This window comes from Canis lupus, chromosome 18 (assembly GCF_011100685.1).
Source record: "Canis lupus familiaris isolate Mischka breed German Shepherd chromosome 18, alternate assembly UU_Cfam_GSD_1.0, whole genome shotgun sequence".
Classification (NCBI taxonomy): domain Eukaryota; kingdom Metazoa; phylum Chordata; class Mammalia; order Carnivora; family Canidae; genus Canis; species Canis lupus.
This window is the reverse complement of record NC_049239.1, coordinates 45482383-45494450: the sequence shown is the minus strand read 5'-3', so window position 1 is coordinate 45494450 and position 12068 is coordinate 45482383. Positions and strand designations below refer to the sequence as shown.

General features: G+C 40.7%; 1 protein-coding gene across 1 annotated transcript in view; it reads left to right on the top strand.

Moving 5' to 3' along the window:
- The window catches only part of EXT2 (exostosin glycosyltransferase 2), a 143590-nt gene that overhangs the window by 69533 nt on the left and 61989 nt on the right, over window positions 1-12068 (top strand). The window contains exon 8 of the mRNA XM_038563513.1: window positions 647-778. Coding sequence (XP_038419441.1) covers window positions 647-778 — 132 coding nt within the window. The remainder of the gene's footprint in view (window positions 1-646; window positions 779-12068) is intronic.

The following is a 12068-nucleotide window of genomic DNA, read 5'->3' as shown; positions in this document are numbered from 1 at the left end:
TAGTTGCATAAAATGTCTCAGGGAATAGAAAAAGAAGGAATACTTTTCCATTCATTTTATGAGGCCAGCATAACCTTGATACCAAAACCTGACTTAAATGTTAACAAAAGAAGACACAAAAGAGTAAATACCATTTGGGTTCTATTTGTGTGAAAATTCAGTAGCAGACACGATAGAAATCAGAATAATAATTACTCTTGGATGATTGAGATAGTGCCTGGGAGATAGAAGGAAGTCTTCTGGGGTCCTGGAATGTTTTATATCTTTATTTTGGTAATAGTCACGAGTATGTACATACCTAAAAATTTGTTGAGTTGTACACTTAAGGTTTGTGCACTTTATGTAAGGAAAAAAAGGACTATAACTTATTCTGGTATAACATGTTGATATTTTCATCAAGATATGGTTTCTCTTATATCCAGATTGAACCCAATGTGCATTTCACTTGCTCACACTGTTTTGACTCCATTTGATAAATGCACACTCCTGATGCAGCTGGCTTAAACAGCAGGGAGCATTCGCTGTAGGCTCCCTCCCTGTGGGAATAAAGGAATTACTCAGACCCAGAGCTGGCTGTGATAGAGCATATCTAGTTCTTCCACTGTGTCTCGCTTGCTCTCTGAACATAGCGTTGTTTTCTTTACAGGCACGGTGGTTCTGGGAAGCGTACTTTCAGTCAATTAAAGCCATTGCCCTGGCCACTCTACAGATTATCAATGACCGCATCTATCCATATGCTGCCCTCTCCTATGAAGAATGGAATGACCCTCCCACTGTGGTGAGTGAATTCCGGTGCTAACCATGTCAGCCATGGTCCAGATGTCAAGATGGGACAAAGAAAGACGTACTGAGTGTGTAAAGTTTATTTATTTAAATACTAGCTTTCTGACATGAGAGTGTGCTAGCCGACAGTCGGCTTAATTTTGAAATGATAACAAAAGTAAGAAATACAGAAGCAGCAGCTTCCAGTTTGTTTTAAATGTGCTTAGGAAGACAGTATGCTTATTTATTGCAGAGATAAATGGGGAGGCCTGGCTCTTGTTGGAAATCAAACACTTCCTGATGATTTCTGCAGTTGTGGTGCTTAGAACTCTTGAAAAGATCCTGTAAGCAGCTTAATCAGAATAGCTTATATTTTGAGTGCTTACTCTTTGCCGGGGACTGTGCTAAGTGCTTTACATAGATGATTTCAACTAATATTGCCCTCACTGTGTGAGGAAAATAATCAGCAAAAGGGACCTGGAGGCATTATGGATGGCTATAGTCAAGACTTGCTCCAGACCGGCTGAGGCCCCTGGGTGTATCCAGCACAGTTGGGGTGGTCGGAAGCTGCTCTCAGGACTTCTTCCTTGCTTGACGGGTCATAAGGCCACAAGTGTGGCATTGTAGGGATTGTGGCAGTGGCCACACCTTCTTTCTCATGGAAAATGCCTGGAGCTCTGGGACTGGAAATTACTGTTTCCTAGCTGCACTGGATCATACCCGCCTGCCTTGTCCACAGGCCTCAAGGCTTTCATGTAAGAGAACTAGACTTCAGTCCATTCTTCATTTTAATCAGTGCTATCTTTCTGGCCAGCCCTCCTGGTCTCCTGATTTCACCTTCTCTAAATAGTGTGTATACAACCGCCTGGTTAATCTTCATATAGGATCCTCCTTCCCTCCCTCCTGCCACTACTAAGTGGTAACTGTGTGTCAGGCACCCCACCAGGGGCTGGGCATGCAGAAAAAGAAGTCAAGTCCCTCATATCAGAGGAGCTCTCTGCTAACTTGGAAAGTCAGTGAGTAGGCAATGGAGTATGTGAAGTCCTGTAATAGGGTGGTGTCCAGAGTGCCATGGTGCCAGTCGGGAGGTGGCACCATTGCTGGGAGGGGCCAGGACACTGCCTGAAATGGGTTGTCCTGAGAGGAAGAAAATACATACTTGTGGTAAAATCCAGCACAACAAAAACAGACACCTTTCTGTTGTGCTTGAGGGAGTTTCCTTCTGTCTTTCTTTTCCCTTGGATCCATCACTGGAGGTGACCTTCCAGAGTGCTTCTATCCATGTATGAACATACGTATGTAATTTTTAGACGAGATCACGTTACACATGGTATTCAGTATTTTGCCTTTTTTTACTGTAATAGGAATAGATCATGGACTTATTTCCACTTCATTCTCTATAGGTGTCCTTTAGCTCTAAGGATGGCTTTAAGTATTCCATTGTTTTAGGTCTGTCTTACATAACAGATCTATTATTGATAGAAATTTAGATTGCTTTTATTTTTTTCCATTTCCAAATAGTAATACAAGATGTATTTTCATATATGTTTGCTAAAATATGGGAATATATTTATAGAATTCCAGCTGAAAAATATACACATTTTGAATGGTATTAATTTCAGCTGAGAAATAATATTTCGAATGTTGATAGACATTAGTAAATTACCCTTTCAAAAGACTATACCTGCTTATAGTTCCACCAAAAATATTTTGGTTATTTGGCTCTCCATGCCTTCAGTAACCCTGAGTACTTGAATTTGTGCTGTTAGGTAAAAAATGGTCTTATAAGTGGGTTTTTCAGGTGGAAGGTTGATATCTCTGTCAGAGATATCATGTACAAATCCTTTTCGTATTTTATTAGACACAGTGAATTTTTAGATTGTTTTAGGCATTTATTCATTCAGTAGGTATATATTGAATTCTCACTAGCTTCTACTTTCTAAACAGTGTTCTTGGTACTTGAACTGTATTAGGGAACAAAGCAGAGAAGATCCATGCCTTTGAGGAATTTAAATTGCAATGGGTCTTGCTATCTGGAAGCAAGATTTGTCTTTCCAGTAGAATTTTTTTTTAAAGACTTTATTTATTTATTCATGAGAGAGACAGGGAGAGAGGCAGAGACACAGGCAGAGGGAGAAGTAGGCTCCCCATGGGGAGCCCGATGTGGACTTGATCCCAGGACCTGGGATCATGCCCTGAGCCAAAGGCAAACACTCAACCTATAAGCCACCCAGGTGTCCCTTTTTTCTTTTTCCTTTTTCTTCTTCTTCTTCTTCCTTCTTCCTTCTTCCTTCTTCTTCTTCTTCTTCTTTTCTTTCTTTCTTTCTTTTCTTCTTCTTTCTTCTTCTTTCTTTCTTCTTCTCTTCTTTCTTCTTCTTTTCTTCTTTTTCTTCTTCTCTTCTTCTCTTCTTCTTCTTCTTTCCTTCTTCTTCTTTTTTTCTTCTTCTTCTTTCTTCTCTTCTCTTCTTTCTTCTTTCTCCTTCTTTCTTCTTCTTTCTTTCTTCTTCTTCTCTTCCCTTCTTCTTCTTCTCTCTTCTTCTTCTTTCTTCTTTTTCTTCCTTCTTCTTCTTTCTTCTCTTTCTCTTCTTTCTTCTTCTTTCTTTCTCCTTCTTCTTCTTCTTCTCTTCTTTCTCTTCTTCTTCTTCTTCTTCTTCTTTCCTGTTTCTTTTCTTTTCTTTCTCTTCTTCTTTTTCTTTCTTCTCCTTCTCCTTCTTCTTCTTTCTTCTCCTTCTCCTTCTTCTTTCTTCTCCTCCTCCTCCTCCTCCTCCTCCTTCTCCTTCTTTTTATTTTTCCTTTTCTTTTTTTTTAAGATTTTATTTTATTTATTCATGAGAGAGACACACACACAGAGAGAGAGAGAGAGAGAGAGGCAGAGACACACACAGAGAGAGAAGCCGGCTCCATGCAGGGAGCCTAACATGGGACTTGATCCCAGGTCTCCAGGACCACACGCCGGGCTGAAGGCGGCACTAAACTGCTAAGCCACCAGGGTTGCCCCAGGCATCCCTTCCTAGTAGAATTTTGAAGTAGTTTTTATATCAGTCTTTCACAATTCCAGATTAAGTTTTTAAAAGATATTTTACCTTTCTTATACTCTATAAAGGAATGCTTTCTGATATTATAGTTTCTAACCAGTTACCATTGTATAAAGATACATTATTGGCTTTCAATATAAATTTTGTTAACTACTTTTTTAAAAAAGGTTTTATTTATTTATTTGACAGAGAGAGTGCAAGAGAGCACAAGCAGGAGGCAAGGGCAGAGGGAGAGGGAGAAATAGGCCCCCCGCTGAGCAGGGAACCTGATGTAGGACTTGATGCCAGGACCCCAGGATCATGACCTGAGCCCAAGGCAGATGCTTAACCAATTGAGCCACCCAGGTGCTCCTTGTTAACTACTCTTTTACTGAATTCTACAGTTGTTTCACTTTTTAAAATGTTGATTCTCTTGTGTTTTCTACCTATACAATCATATGTACCAATACTAAATTTCCCTCCTTTTTCTGGTACTTGAACCTTTTATTTTCTTTTATCTAAGTGCATTGGCTAGAACTTCCAGCACAAGGCTAAATGATGATCTGAGTGTTAAAGAGAAGGGAAGTGTTATCTAGTCAGAGAAAGAGGAGAATGGTGGTTCTATGCAGAAGGAACAGCAAATTCAGAGGTGCAGAGGGTCTGGGGAGCATGCAAGTTTAAGGAACTTCAGGGAGGTCAGTGGGGCAGGACTGAAGGAGGCTCATGAGGGAGGGGTAGAAGAGAAAGCCTGGAGAGGGCCCCAAACCCCAAACACCTCCAGTGTCACAAAGGTGTTGGCATTTTAGCTGTGGGTAATTTAAATTGGGACGGAGATTGCATTTTGGGATTTCGGGCTCTCCATGCCTTCAGTATGGAGAGTCAAACATCAGCATGGAAAATGGATCCCTTGCAGCAGGACAAGGGTAGGAGCATGGCCCAGTTTCAGGAGCCCAGGTGAGAAGTATGGGGCAGATTTGAGGGATGGCAGGCAGAAGTGATTGTGCTAACTGACAAATGAGGGCAGTTAGGGGGAGTGAGACATATGGGGCATTTTATCTAGGTAGGGAGTGGGTACATGGGGGTCATGGGTGAGGGTGATACTGGCATCCAAACTCAGTCTGGCTCCAGCCTGTCTTTCTGGTTTCATTCCCTTCTCTTCTCTTTCAGGGAGTTCTAGATTCTGGCAACACAACCTTGTCCTTCCTATGTATGCTCCATGCTTTCCCTTTTCTGTTCCTTTGTGACTATTGGTCCTTTTGCCGAGATGCTTTTCTCCACTGTCACCTCTGTCCACATTTTACCCAGGTTTCAGTGACCTGCTCATATACCCCTTTCTCCTTGAGGTTTTCTGGTTGCCTTAAATAGGAAGTAGTCTTTTCCAATTTGTAACTCTTAGAGCATGTTATAGGTGTTTCTTTCCTATCGCTTAACATGCATAGAAACACAGTTTCCTATAGAGTTTAAACCCTTAAAGGAATTTCTTAGCTATCTTGGTATTTCTTGTAATACCCAGGACATTCTTTTTTTTTTTTTTTTACCCAGGACATTCTAATTCAGACAGGAGGCTCTTGATGTATAAATGACAGAAGGAGGGTGGGATGGAGGGAGGGAAGGACAGGGGAAAGGAGGAACATTGGGATCCCAGGACATGAGCCATCCAGGACTCACCCACCTGCTAATATGATATCCACTGTTTCATTTGATGTAAACCCTGTTGGGAAGGTGAGGAAAGTGATAGATTCTTTTCCCATCTTAATAGTCATGGTGAAACTCACAGTACATGACTTGTCTAAGGTCATATAGTTGGCAAGTTGTCTAAACAAGTGAGAACCTAGATCTTTTGATTATCTTGAATTGTTTATAGAATTTTGTAGGAGCCATTGAGCTTCCTCCTCTAGGTTTAGGCATTTCCACTATTCCAAGTATGTGGCATAAGTTTGGGACGAAGAATGCCACCCCTGTTCCTCTGCAGGGGAATTCGTTTAGATGGGATGGTCATGACCCAGCCAGAAGGTGTGGAAAGGGTGGGACTTTATTCTGTACTTTTATCTAAAGCTCTAAGAAAAGTCTAATAAGAATAGGTGGTTGGTATTTTCATTCTCTGTGTTTCATAAGACTATGAGCCGGGGAAAAACAGTACCTTAAATTCTGTAGTTTTGAAATCGATGTGTTTTAATGTGGGACAAAATGGTCAACGTGCTGGACTGTCAATTTGTAAAAGAACGTAAGTATAAAAAGCTTAAATCTGGATATGCAACTGGAAAATACAGCTTCTGTTTTTATTTTAGCTTCTTAAATTGTTCTTTTCAGGCTAATTTAGTGCTCACCACATTTCTAGGAGCTCAGGTGCTGAGAGCCCTGATTTAAAGCAGTGAGTTGTACATTTCTGCATCTTCAGTGAAGGCAACTGACAGGAGGTCTGAGTAGCACTGATTTATTTACAGTTAACTTTTCCCCTCCCCTTTGGAAATATTTAACCTACTCTAGATGTGATTACCGTGAGCCCAGCCTTCAGGGGAGTCTCCCCTCTAGATTCCATCAAATTTACAATATCAGACATCCCGAGGTGGGAGTAGGTGTGGATCTTGGTCCGTAAATCAAGGGTTGGTCTGATGTTTTCAAAGCAGTGCTGTCAGAGGCTCTAGCCAGCCACGCATTCAGCTTGCTCAGAGCAGAGAGGAAGGGGTGAGAGCAGAGAGTCCTATTCTTCCAGATGCTGCTGCCTTAGTTTAATGTAAAAAAAGCCCCCAAACCAAAAAAACCCAAGTGTTTGTGTCACAGATGACATTTGCCTATTTTATCTCTAACTGGGTAGGAGGCAGGTTATATTACCCACGTTATGCTGCACTCTCAAAACTTGAAAAAGTTTGACAAAATAATTCTTGAGCATAACTTTAAAGTAGCAGACCTGTCTGGTTTGGAGAGATTGGTCCTCTGTTTTGCTTCTTGTCCTTGGAAGGAATTTCTCAGCAAGTTAAGGTTCCTTATGTGTGGACAATGAGTTTGCTTTTACCAATTTGCTTTCTTAGCTCCTCATGGTTAGGCTGCCTGAATTTCACTGTCTTTTTGGTCTCTCCATGCTTTCATTTTTCTCCCTTTTTTGCAAATATCAGTAAAACTTTATCATCTCCCCAAGTACTCCACACCTGTATCACTTCTAATGTTAGTGTCATTTGTGGTCTTACCTGTGGCAGGTACATCCTTACATCTGGGCCTAGCCGATGGAGTGGGGGAGCTCCTCAGCTACCCTCTCTTGCCTTACCTCTGGTTCTCTGCCAAATGTGAGCATGTCTGGAGGACAGAGATGGAGGCAAGTGAGTTCAATGTGATATGGGGATGCATTCGGCTGAGTTTTTGGTTTCTGGCATGTGCCACCAAAACCATATCCTCTTAGTGACAATTTTTAAAAAACAACATAATATGGCCCTAAAATTATGTTGGAGAGTGGAATGTATTCCCAGGTCATGTTTCTATGATGTGATTTGAAAAGTTGTACCCCCTTTTATCAATATGTCATAACCTTATATACCCAGTCCCGTTTGAGGGACACTTTGTATTTTTTTAAATTTGCTATCCTAAATAACACTAATCAAGAGACGTGATTAGTCACATTTTTCCCTTTTCTGCATTGACCATATTGGACCTAGAGTAGAAAGGAGAGATAGCAGGGATCCTAGGGCCTTTCACAGAAATTGATGAGGAAAATGGGGAAGTGGCTTAACATGGACTATTGTACCCAACATAAGAAAGAGGTTGAAAAACAAGAGCTTATTCCTGTGAAATCTAGCCAGAGGGGCGACTTAGCTGTGAGCAAGACCACAGATGAGGATTATATACTTATCTCGACTTCTAGGAGCCTCACGTTCAAGTCTCAGTAAGGGATTGGTAAGGGGGAGTGTGCATCAGAGCACTTGATTAGCACTTTTCACCCAGTGAGGAGCAGCAATCAGAGCTGCAGGTAAAGGGTGTCCGAGCTTGCCGGTAGCTCCTGTAAGTTCTCAAGGAGATGAGTGCATACTTAGTACACACCAGAATCTCCTGGAAAGCCTGTTAAAGCACAGATTGCTGCCATTCCACCCCATGTCACAGACTGGGTAGGTCTGGGTGAGGTCCTGGAATTTACATTTCTAGCAAGTTCCCAGATGGTGTTAGTGCTGCTAGTCCAGGGACTGTACTTTGATGTGGGGTTGATTCACTGTGTGTGTCCTAACTCACCCACCGGAGAAGGCTCTCCCTCTCCTCCTGCCCAGTTCCTCTTCAGGACCTCTTGGGCCTGGATCCAAAGCATCTAAGGAAGGCTCAGACTGCATCTGTCTTGGCCCCATGAAGTACTCAGGGCTGGCTGCACCGAGATGTCCAGACGGCAGCCCCCACTCACCAATGTTGTGGTTGTACAAGCAGCTGAAAATATCACTCAGTGGTAAACACTACCAAGCAATAAATCACTCTGCAGGCTGAAGAAGCGCCAGCTCACATGCGTGAAACAGAGCTCCGAGTCGAAGAGATACCATGTTAACAGTCTGTTTAACTCAGCTCCGTGCCCTTTAACTTCCAGGTTGTGGAATGTTTCTCTGGAATTTGAAAGCCTACCCTGCCCCCAGGAGGCCTGCTTGGCTTATTCTCCTCTTCTTCCTCCCACTGCCTAGATATGACTAAAGTATGTATGGAATTTGGAAATTTAAGCTTGAATTTTAAGCACATACATGTAAGCTTTTTGAAGTCTTGTTTTTAGAGATATCACATTTGTAGGATCACAGTTATACAATGGCTCCAGTACACTACCATGAATTCCAAGCCTTCCCTTGTTTGTGTAGACCTTGCCACCAAACTGTTCTGTAGAAACTGGCTAGAAAGTCTCAGGTCATGAGTAGCTAGGGAATAAAGAAAGCTAAGTTAGGGCTGTGGGTGGAGAGATGCAGGAAGATCCAAAGAGCTTGATCTGGGGCCCCAAGCAAAGAACTTGGCTCACTCGGATGGTGAGTAGAAAATGGAAAAAACAAGAGGTCACAAGCCAGATCCAGATGGGGAGGGTGTGTAAGGAATAAAAAGATGAGCTTGGGGGTGTGGCCGAGATGATTGTGTCCATTAGATCTTTTGCGTGAACACACTATATCCTTCCTAATAGAGAGAGACTCATACACCTATGTCACACATGCCATGGATACATGGCCAATGTGGTGGTGGCGGTGGGTGAATTGGCACATGCTGGTTCCCTGGATACAGTCCTACCTCCATTGCTTTTATAGAGGCCAGTTTTATGGCTCTTGCTTTCATGAATCAAAACCTGACTACTTCCTTACATCATATAGCTGGTAGGAGGGCAGTGACTAGAATGGTTTTTTGGAGTCTTGTGGATGCTTGATCTGGCAGCAGATTAAATAAGAACATATTGAGTGTTTTGGCACAGTCATCCTTGGCACTTGCCCCAGCTATCACTTATTAGCACATATTCTCTTTCCCCTTTGGCGGGGACCATTTTAATTCTCCCTTGATGTGTGCTTAAATGATTCAATAGTAGAAGTTACTAGGAAAATATAGTTGCTAGGTATTAAAACATCAGTATAATGAATTTTGTTTTCATTTCTAATATCCTATGGTAGTTACATGCCTCCCAATTAATGAATATTTGAGTTTAATTTTCTAATAAATGGGTTGTTGCAGCAGCAGAGTAGAAAAATTTCCCCATTGCTCCAACTAGAGGTTGATTCTTGATTTTTGCTTCTCTTTTTTATCTTAGCTGTATTTCTTAGTTTTACATTTTTAAAAGTTGTATAGCTTAACATGTGTATGGTTCAAAATTCAAATGGTAAGATAAAGCATATAACTAAAATTGAGGCCTGTTCCCAAGGGGCAACTACTTTCAACTCTTACAGCTTTCCTCTGGGATTTATCTTCCTATCTTCCCATCAAATGCTTAGAGTGCTATTTTTTTTTTTAATTTCTCAGTCATAGATATTATCTTTTTACTTCCTTTGGGTCAGTACTTTGTCTCTTTTCTCTCCTCTTTCTTTACACATTTCCTTTCTCCCATCTTACCAGTGGGGCTGTATCACCATTTTTCATTGAAGCAGTATTTATTGGGTGTTTTTAGCTGAACAAAGTGGTAAACCATGATTATGTGTTTTTTTTCTTGTACAACTTTCTATTTTCCGGGGAGTTAATAACTGCTTTTTTTCCCTCTTAGTTTTCCATGTTCTATCATTAACTGATTTTTACTCAGTTCTCCAACAAGAGTAAAATGGTCAAACATAAGTAAATTATAGGATTTCCCTTCCTCTTCCTTTTCATTCTCTTTGTCTCTTTTTTTCCCCCCTCTCTTTACCTCCCTCGCTTTTCTCCTATAGCAGTTCATCTTAAGCTCTGGTCTGGATTGATTGCTCCCTGGGTCTCCTATGCATTGGTCATCCTAAATTTTCAGTTCACTATGATTCTGGGAACTCCCCCCTTTTTCCCCTCTCCTTTGTTGAATTCTTTGTTTCCAGGGTCTAACATCTTTCTCTTTTTTGTTTTATTTTTTCCAACAGCTTCTGGAGAAAGGGACCATTGGAAGATAAATTTTCATGTCTGAAAATGTATTTATTCTATTTCGCATTTGATTAATAACTACTAGTGTAAACTTCTGGTTGAAATGGGTTTTCTTTAGAATTTTGGAAGGATGGTTCCATTGTTTTTGAAGTTTCCCATTTTAATTTCAGAAAGTGAGATGTCATTCTAATTTGTGTGACATTTTTATCTTCTTGGGAAATTCTGTGTTCTGAAATTTTATGATGTGCCTGGTATGAGTGGTTTATTTTGTTCAGTAGAAACTGATTTGGGCCCTCTTATGCTGGAGATTGAGGTCCAATGTGAGAAATTTTCATGTTTTAGATCTCTTTTTATTCCCATGTTTTCTTTTTTTTCTTTTTATGGAACTTCTGTTAACCTAAATGATGAATGTGTTAGATTGAGTCTTATTTTCCTTATCATTTCTGTTCTACTTATCATCTCTCTTTTAATTTCAGTTATCTTTTTTTAGTTTCTTAGCTGTTTTCTCAATTTTACCTTCTAACCAGTCTTCTGATTTAAAAAATTTGTTTACTTTTAATTTCTAAGCTTTTTCTTGGTTTTATAAAAAAAAATATTTGAGAGAGAGAGAGAGAGAGAAAGAGAGAGAGCAACCAAGCAAGGGGTAGGGCAGAGGGAGAGGAGAAAGAGAATCCTCAAGTGGACTGACTCCCCCCTTAGCAGGGAGCCTGACTCAGGGCTTGATCCCAGGACCCTGAGATTATGACTTGAGCTGAAATCAAGAGTTGGACACTTAACTGACTGAGCCACCCAAGTACCCCTTTTTCTTGATTTCTAATTAATCTTTTTTTATAGCTTCCTATTCTTGTTGTAAGGATATAGTACTTTCTCTCTTAAGATACTGTGATTTTCTTTAGCTCCTTGTATTGTTTGTTTGCTTTGAATTCTCTTTTCAGTTCTTTATTTTCTTTCGTATTGGTAACTTTTTTCAAATACTTTATGTTTTTCACAGTCTTCTCTTATTTATTTATTTATTTATTTATTTAAATTTTGTTTTTTTTTGTTTTTTTTTTGTTTTTTGTTTTGTCTTCTCTTATTTAAAAGTGAGACTCTGAAAGCTGGTTGGGAGTTCTCTGTAAGGCTTATCAACTGATGGGCTTTACTTAGGCTAAGAGAATGGAGACCCAATCATTCGCCCAGATGTCAGTATTCATGGGTTATTTGTATTGGATCGGTTCATTGATGCAGAGAATAATCTTTCTGCCTTCAGGGGGAGGATGGGTAGTGTCTGGGTTGCAAACATTTGAGGAGCTGAGTGGAGCGGGGAAAGAGACAGGTTCTCATTTTTTATTTTATAGATGATTACTTAATCCATCATATTCAGCGTGGTGCCTCACCCTCCCTTCAGTGCCTTGGGTCTCTGACTGTGGAGTCTCTCTCATTCATTTTCTCCAGAGGATAAACTTCCCTTTTCCTGCTAAGGCGGCAGGGGGGGAAGGGAGGACTGGGAGAGGATTGTTGGCCTGCCTGTGCCTGTCAGTTTAAGGGATCTGGGAACCAATGTTCCTTATTTCTGTTTTCAGAGTCCCTTCTTCCTAGATACCTAGTACTTACAATTTTTTAAAAAAGATTTTATTTATTTATTTGAGAGAAAAAGTGTGTGGGAGGGGGGAGGAGAATAGGGAGAGGGACAAGCAGACTCCATAGTAAGTGTAAGTAAGTGTAGAGTCTGACATGGGGCTGTATCCCAGGACCCTGAGATCATGATCTGAGCTGTAGTCAGACACT